General features: G+C 43.4%; 1 protein-coding gene across 1 annotated transcript in view; it reads left to right on the top strand.

Annotated features, from left to right (window-relative positions):
• Positions 1-8870, top strand: part of KDM7A (lysine demethylase 7A) — a 103046-nt gene that overhangs the window by 75961 nt on the left and 18215 nt on the right. Inside the window, exon 15 of the mRNA XM_032783160.2 lies at positions 5044-5141. Coding sequence (XP_032639051.1) covers positions 5044-5141 — 98 coding nt within the window. The remainder of the gene's footprint in view (positions 1-5043; positions 5142-8870) is intronic.

The following is an 8870-nucleotide window of genomic DNA, read 5'->3' as shown; positions in this document are numbered from 1 at the left end:
TTCTTCATGTACTCCGGGCCAGAAGAACCGTCGTAGGACTCGTGCCAGGGTCTTCTCTACCCCCAAGTGCCCCCCAAAAAGATGACTATGCGCAAGACTTAATACAGCGTTCTGGTGTTTTTGAGGTACTAAGATCTGTACCTTCTGCCCCCCTGTACTGATGCAACTCGGTATAAGAGATTCTTCTTCATTATGAAATAGGGTCCGGGTCCCGTCCAAAATTTCCTCTTCCGGGGCTAATCTCCCCAAGATCTAGGGGCCCAGTCTCTGTTGCCTCTACTGGTTCAGAAGCATTAGGGTGGAGGTCCGACTCAGGAGCTTCTCCCTCCTGGGTGGCCTCCTTTTCAGCTGCTCGGGTCCGCCTACCTACGAGAGCGACCTTCTGGCTTTGGGCCAGTATTCGGGTTCCCAAGGCCTTAGCTGCCCTCCTTTCCCTTTTCGACTTTCTACCATGTCTGGGAATGGAAAATAAATCTGTGGATGGAAAATAAATCTGGGGATATTTCAGAGAATACTGGAGGTTGACAGTCTACTGTGGATGCCTCACTAACTTCAGGATTCCCCTCTTTCTCCAATCCTTCTACTGGGAGTAAGTCTCCAGACCGTGGGAAGTCCCTCTCTATGAGCACCGGGCATGGGAATTTAGGGACTACACCTGTGGCTTCCTGAGCAGTGTTCCCCTGAATCTCAGTTTTTACTGGGATGGTGGGGTAATAACCAACTGTCCCATGGATGCATGTTATCCCCGTACGCTTAGCCCACAGCAGCTGACTACACTTCACAAGCTTCCCCAAGACAAGCGTGATAGCACTCCCCGAATCAACCAGTGCTGTGGTCTCTACCCCATTTAGCTTTACTGGTCTGGTGTACATATGTGGGGTTAGTGAGACCCCCACAAGGTGGATTAGGGAGCATGGGTCTGCCCAGTTCCCCAGGTTACACTGCATAGGCTCCTCAGCATTGGGACACTATGCAGCTATATGTCCCTACTCCCCGCAGGCATAACATCTGTATGGAGCCTTAGGCATTTCCTGGTCTCTTGGTTTGGGCAGTCTAACATCTTGATCCTCTTCCCTCTCAGTGCTCTGACTCTCTTTGTGGCTTCTGGTGAGCCTTCAGCCCCTCTCTTTTGCCACCTGGGCTCTCCTGGTGGCCCCATCACTCGAGCTCTAGGGCTTAGTGCTGCTAGTTTAACCCAGGGTGCCTCTTCCTTAGCTGGTCGGGTCAAGTCCTCGCTGTCCTTTGCTTTTTTACCAGTGCAACAACCTCATCATAGGTGAAGGGTTTGTTCTGGTTTACCCAGGCACGAAGGTCTGACGGTAGTCCCCTCATGTGTCGGTCGATGATCAGAACCTCTAGTATCTCTTCTGGACTCCGGAACTCCGTTCGCAACCACTTTCATGCGAGATGGATGAGGTCATATAATTGGGACCGCGGGGTTTTATTTTCCTGGTTCCTCCACTCGTGATACCGCTGGGCCCGCACTGCAGTCATTACCCCAGATCTGGCCAGGATCTCTGCTTTCAGCTGGGGGTAGTCTGCTGCAGCCTCTTCAGGCAGATCATGGTAGGCCTTCTGGGCCTCCCCACACAGGAATGGGGCATGGATGCCAGACTACTGATCTCTAGGCCAGGCCTCCCGTAGGGCTGTCCTCTCAAAGGCCAGAAGGTATGCCTTTGCATCATCCTCCCACGTCATTTTCTGCAGCCAATGGCTGGCCCGTATGAGCCGCGTCCCATCATGGCCGCGGTTCAGCTCTGTAAGGGTCTTTACCTGGTTCACCAGTTCTCGCCACGTAGCTCGGTCTTGAGAAGCCTGGTCCATCAGCAAGCGATTAGTCTCTTGCTGCAGCCGCACTGCCTCCTGTTGGGCAGCTGCCTGGACACGGGTAGCCTCCTGCTGGGCTGCTATAGCTTGTATCAGTGCCCGTACTAAGTTATCCATTGTGGTGAAAAAAAAAATAATTTTTTTTTTTTAAACACCCTCCCTTCTGCCGCGTCTGCATACCAGATCCCACCTTCTAAAACCATGTGACAAAGTTCCTCCTTACCTTGGGGCCGCCGCCTTATTGGCAATTTGCTACCTCAGTGTCTTCCCACAGTCTGGATCATCGTCTCGCTGAATGTCTAGGAGTTGACTGTATGGGTGTGGTGGGGGAACCTTGGCCTCGCCTCTAAGCCTCCGGGTTGCCAGCCCAGGGCCTGTGATGATTGCAGCTGTCTACTAGTGCCTCTTATAACAAGCTGCTGACAAGCTCCAAACTCCCGGGCTACTTTCCCCATAGCCTCCTCCAACACCTTCTTTATCTCACCACTAGGACCTTCCTCCTGGTGGTCTATAACACATACTCCTAGTCCTCCCAGCAGCACCAGCTCCACTCTCTCAGCTCTCTGTGTCTTCGCCTCCCCCAGCTCCGTCAACCGCGCACTTCCTCTCCTCTAGCTCTCTACCTCCCTGACTGGGAGTTGAGCTCCTTTTAACCCAGTGCGCTGATTAGCCTGCCTTATATGGCTGCAAGGTGTTCTAATCAGCCTGTCTGCCTGAACTGGTTCTAAGCAGTTTCCTGATACTCTCGATGCAGCCCTGCTCTGGTTCCTCAGGAACAGAAAACACTCAGCCAGTGACTATATATTTGCCCTCTACCAAACTCTGAACCCCACTGGCCTGGGGTCTGTCACAGTATGTAGATAATTTATGACCAGAAACTGGTGCCTCCACATTTAAGATTGAGTTGAGCTTTCACTTAAGAAGAATTTCACTCTTTTTTTACTTATGGAAAAAATACAGGTCCTTCTAAATTTACACACTTTATCTGAGTAAAGAAAAGTTTTCTTAGAATTTTCAAGTAAAATCTTGGTAATAATTTCGATCAAATTTAGCACCAGTGTCAGACTTAATTAAATTATAGGCTTTTTGACTTCCCTTATAGTTAAAACTCACCAGATTTTGGTCATAGGCTCAGTTGAAGAATTTAAGGCTTATAGTATTTTTGACATTATTCTTCATAACTGAAGTTTTATGCACGAAGCTAAACATAATCTATGCAGAGAATCCATGAAGAACTATCCTCTTCAAAAAAAGTGCCATCTTCCATTGTTCTCAATCGGGGCTAAGCCACACTGTCCCTAGGAAGGATTGGCCACTATCCCATTCATTGTTCCTCAGAATCGTTCCCTTCTGCCTCTTGAAACGTAAGTAGAGCATCATCTTCCATGGGGGCAATTGGCTTCACTTTTCACAGGGTGCGATGGTGGCAATTTGATAGAAGTAGCGGAGGTGAGTTCTGGTTTCTCTGCAAGATTTATGACCAGTTTTGCTGATAGACAAATTTCAGTTATAAAAAGTAAAAAAAAAAAAAAATTTACAAAAAAAAAAAAAAATCTTCAATTTGTTTTCAAAAGCTATCCATTGCACCAGTTTTACTCAATGGATAGAGCAGGAGGAAGGGGTAAAGTAGAGTATATGTGGATGTATGCATGTGCATGAAAGTTGTAGATGGTGCAACAGGGAGGTGGAAACTGGGGCAGGTCGGTGCCAGGGAATGTGGAAGACAGGTAGGGAGGGGAGTAAGTTGCAATGTGTGCAGGGGAATATAGAAAGTTGCAACAGGCATGGAGAATTTGAAAGACAGGAGTGAGAAGGAAATTGGAATGTACCTTCTATCTGCTTTGCAGTGCTCTGGGAAAACAAAGTAACAGTAAAGCTGGCTGGTGTGCTCTGGCTGCTTATAGGAGCTGCCATACTGGATCAGACCTGAAATCTATGTAGTCAAGTATCCTGTGTCCAACAGTGGCTAGCACCAAAAGCTTCCAAGGAAGATGTAAGGATCCCCAAGTAGGCAGATGTAGGATATGTCCCCCACGTTAGGTCTCATAATTAAAGATTGGCTTAAGTTCTTAAGCATGAGGTTTAATATCCCCTCTAAAATTTGTTCTAGCATTAACTATGATAATTCTGGATATTTTTGTTACCCAAACCTCTGATCCCTTCTTGGCCTCAATGGTTTCTGTGGCAATGCGTTCTATAGTCCAAGTACATGTTGTATGATAAAGTATTTCCTTTTAATTGCTACCTTTTAATTTTATCAAATGTCCCCTTGTTCTCGTGTTATGAGACAGGGAGAACAGAAGCTCCTGATCTACCTTCTCTAGACCATTCATTATTTTGTGTATATTTATCATGGCCCCTTTTCATCCGCTTTCTAAGGTGAACAGTCTGAGTCTCTTCATATGAATTTTTCCATGCCCCAAATGTTCTTGCCATCCTTCTCTGAATGGCATTTAATTCTTCAATATCCTTTTAGAAATGGGCTGACCAGTACTATGTTCAGTATTCTGGATGAGGCTGTACCATAGATTTTATATAATGGTATTATAATTTCCATATTGTTCTCCATCACATTCCTTATCCTAACACTTTGTTTGCTGTTTTTCATGGTAGTTGCACATTAAGCAGAAGTCTTAATTTTTTGAGCAGTCTATAGTGATACCCAGGTCCCTTTCCTGAGCTGATAGTTAGAACCTTTATAAGGTGTATGTCTCTGCCAACGCCATGTCTATTACTTCACTATTATCAACATTTAAATTAATTTGCCATATTTGTTGCCCATTCACCTAGCTTGGTAAGGACTGAAATCCTCTTTGGTCTTGACTAATCTAAACTGTGAGTTCATTTCTGCAAATCACTAAAAAGCACATGGCAATAGTCTCCTTGAGATTCTTGTTTAGTTTTCGTGTATGAAACTTTTAATTAGAAACAACAAGGAAATTCCAAGACAAAAACTGTTAAGATGTAGTTAAAATTGACACTACACATCAGTAATTTGGGGTAAAGGCATCTAGAGAGAGAGATCTCTCTTAAAAGGAAAGTAGTTTCACTAAATAGCATAACATAAGATCTTATAGATTGTTTGTTTGTTTGTTTTTTGGACATTTGCGGGGGCTTTTGAAACCAGATGTTGCAAACTAAATACACGTGATTATTGTTTTTGAAGGCTAATGTGAAATGATAGATTTAAGAACTAATTTTGTCCTTTATTTCCAGTGTTCTTTGAAAGTGTGAAATCAGAACTCAGGAATGGATCCTCAGAGTACTCTGATATTTCTGATTCAGAAGAATCTGAGCCTGATTGCACTACCCAGGTAAATGGTAGAGAAGGAAACAGGAGTTGGTCAAATGAAAATCAAAATAGTATTTATTTATTTACAGTCATGTATTTAAATCTCTGGGTATATGTACAAAACAGTTTTAAAAATCCATTCATGTACAGATTGGGCAAATATCTAAAACTAAAAACTATCCCAAATTTGCTCATGTACCTAAATCTCTCACACGCTTCAATACTGGAGTGTCATTGGCACTGTCACGATTTCTTGAGTGAGGATCTTGAGAGTTAGACCACAAAGGCATTTGTGTAGGATAATAGGGAAACCAAAGTGCATATGCCATGAGCTCTAGTGCCGTGAGCTCATTCACACCCCATTCCAGATATTGATCTTGCAGGGAAAGTGTTGTGTGATTTGGGGCAGGTGGCTTGTTATCCCATCCTGGTTAAAAGGAGACAGAGGTGACTGTGGGGAGGATCTGGAATATGTTCTGAGCAGTCCTGAGGAAGGAAGTGCAGAACAAGCTAAACCTGCAGAAAAGGCTTGAGTTTAGCTGCTTTGATTTCTTTGATAAAGCCAAAGCTCAAGAATGGGGATATGAGTTTTGACTATACACTTCTTTAAAAACAGGTTGGGAAATACCTACTCTCACGCCCTCAACTGCTTTTGTAAGCATAGTGCTCCTCTGTAGAGACTCTTCTGTAGTACACATGCTGTTTTAATAAGTCTTGCTTGTGCTCAGCACAAGTTGAAACATATGTAAATGGTAGATGCAAATATAGCAAGGCAGTCATTGTGAAAGTTCTGCCAGGAGTTACTGGGAAGCTGCAGCCTCAGTCCTCCTTTTGCAGTCAGCCAAGCATGAAACTGATTTAGAATTACAGAAGAATTTTTGAATTTCAGTAATGTGCTTTTGGACTAAGTGTTTTTCAGTGAGGGTTAAGTTGTGTACTGAATACTTATGACCTTCAGAAGTTCTGTCATCTTTATCTTACTTTCATTGTCTGAGTAGGGGGTAGAGACCTTCTAGTCATGCTTCTGTCTGCATTCATGGATGGCATCTGCAGCAATTCAGCTCAATATATATATAATATTATAGTATAATATATATATATTATAATATATATATATATATATATATATTTTTTGATCTGTAGGAATCAGTATCATTACATAGCAATTCAGTTTCCTTGGATATATGTAGCCATTATTGAATTATTTTTGCACGATGTTGATGATGATTTCTTTTAGCACCTGTATTTTTCTCTTTCTCCATTTACAACATATAATAATGTGTTTTGGCATGTTTAAATTAGAGCTGTCGATTAATCGCAGTTAACTCACACGATTAACTAAAAAAATTAATTGGGAGTAATTGCATTTTAATTGCACTGTTAAACAATAGAATACTAATTGAAATTTATTAAATATTTTTGGGTGTTTTTCTTCATTTTCATATATATTGTATTCTATGTGGTAATTGAAATAAAAGTTGTATTTTTATTACAAATATTTGCACTGTAAAAAATGATAAAGAAATAGTATTTTTCAATTCACTTCATACAAGTACTGTGCAATTTCTTTGTCGTGAAAGTGCAACTTACAAATGTAGATTTTTTTTTTTGTTACATAACTGCACTCAAAAACAAAACTGTATAAAACTTAGAGCCTACAAGTCCACTCAGTCCTACTTCTTGTTCAGCCAACCGCTAAGACAAACAAATTTGTTTACATTTACGGGAGATAATGCTGCCCTTTTCTTATTTATGGTGTCACCAGAAAGTGACAACAGACATCAGGGGCGGCTCCAGGCACCAGCACACCAAGCATGTGCCTGGGGCGACAAGCCGTGGGGGGTGGTTATTATGGCGGTTATTATGGGGTTGCCATAATTGAAAAATACTATTTATAGTGCAAATACTTGTATTAAAAAATAAATATACAATGAATGCTGTACACTTTGTGTTGTGTGTTTGTAATTGAAAGATATATTTGAAAATGTAGAAAACATCCAAAAATATTTAAATAAATAGTATTCTATTGTTTAACAGTGTGATTAATCGCGATTAATTTTTTTAATCGCTTGACAGCCTTAGTTTAAATCTGTGTTTATAGGGGCCTATATCCAGGGTGAAGTATTTCAGTTGCCATCAAAGAATGTAACAGCCTTCTTCAAAGAAGAAGTGGAGCTCCGCTGTAGGTATGCTTGTGTCCCTGCATTGTTGATCAGAAAACTTTGATAGCAGTGTCTTTTCGGCCTGCATATGCACCGTCACCTCCTCATGCCCCACCAAAAGGCTAACCAGCGTGCACAGGAGAGCCCCCTCAGTTTCTTCTCAACCATCGCTGGCTAGAGATGGAGTGATTAGCAGTCTGTTTAAGGATCATTTTCTCTCTTTCCTTCAGCATTTCAATAGCTAGTTAATCCCCTTTTTCTCTTAGTTATAGATTTTCTTTTTCTCTCCTTCCTTCCCCCAAAAGAAAAGACTTTTAGTTCCCCTTTGTCTAGGGCCCTTTTTCCTCCAGTGTGGGGTATGACTGGCTCACTTGGTTTCAATAAGTGCCTCTTGTGTACAGAAGCCATCCCTCTAGCAGCTAAACATTCTCACTGTATCCACTGCTTCAGGGAAGAACACATTTCTCAGAAATGTGTTCTCTGTCAACAAGTCAAGCCCAGGTCTCGGAAGGACATGGAGCTGAGACACAAACTTATCCTGATAGAGGCAGCTCTTCAGCCTCCACTGGACTTGTGCCAGGAGTCACCCAGATGGCACAAATCTTCCCCATAGCCCTGGATATTTAGTGACTATGGGTCAAAAAAAACAGCCGCATACCTCTCATGTAAGACTTGTAAAAAGAGAGCCCCAAGCCAGCCAAAAAGATTGTTGTTATGCTCAATATCGTTGACACTGAGACAGTCCAAACACAGTACCCATAGCTCACGAGGGTCAGAAGCAACAGATACTGTTGATGCGTCTACATGCCTGATGGGCATAGGCACTGAGCCAACGGTACCGGTAGATAAAGACACAGACAGAGACCACCCACACTAAAGATGCTGCCAGTACGAGCAGCACCATCGGCACTGTTAACAGTGAGCCACCCAGCCTCAGAGCACTCGACATGGCCAAAATCCCCTATTCTCTCCAGACTAACTCAACAGCTGCCATTGGCACCAGTTCGGTCAGCACCACAAGAGTTCTGGCACTCGAGGACTCTAGTATATCAGATACCGTGAGTCTCCCTTGATCAGTCCTGGGGCTCCGATACAGAGTCTTCTCCAGACATGGGAATCTTCACCGACAGCGTGTCACATAGCTCTGCTCTCTAGTGGTGACTCAGATACTGAGTTGGAGGAGGTTGTCTCTGACCATTACTTACACTCTCCTTATGGTGCCCGATATCAACCTGGAGCTCTTCAGTATTATCCTCCTCCTGCTCCTTGGCCACCATGATACTGCCAGCCATGGACACCACCAGGCACTATCGCACTGCCCTAGCGGCCCTACTGGCATCCATGGGCAGCATATAGACTTCACATCTCCCAGGCATCCAACGTGTAATTCACCATGAGCCTTTGAGACTCTCCCCGTTGACCATGACATTCAGAACCACTGAACGTCCAGAGGAGATCATAGAAGAACTGGAGGGCAGGTTCAAGGAGGAGGTCATGTCGAGGACCAACATCCTATTCCTCCCTAGATAAGGCAGGGATGGCCCCTCCACCATCCTTAGCTGATGATTTCAGGCTATTTCAGGATTTGG

Source organism: Chelonoidis abingdonii, chromosome 1 (assembly GCF_003597395.2).
Source record: "Chelonoidis abingdonii isolate Lonesome George chromosome 1, CheloAbing_2.0, whole genome shotgun sequence".
Classification (NCBI taxonomy): Eukaryota; Metazoa; Chordata; order Testudines; family Testudinidae; genus Chelonoidis; species Chelonoidis abingdonii.
Note: the sequence above shows the minus strand (reverse complement) of the source record. Positions and strands in the feature narration are given on the sequence as shown.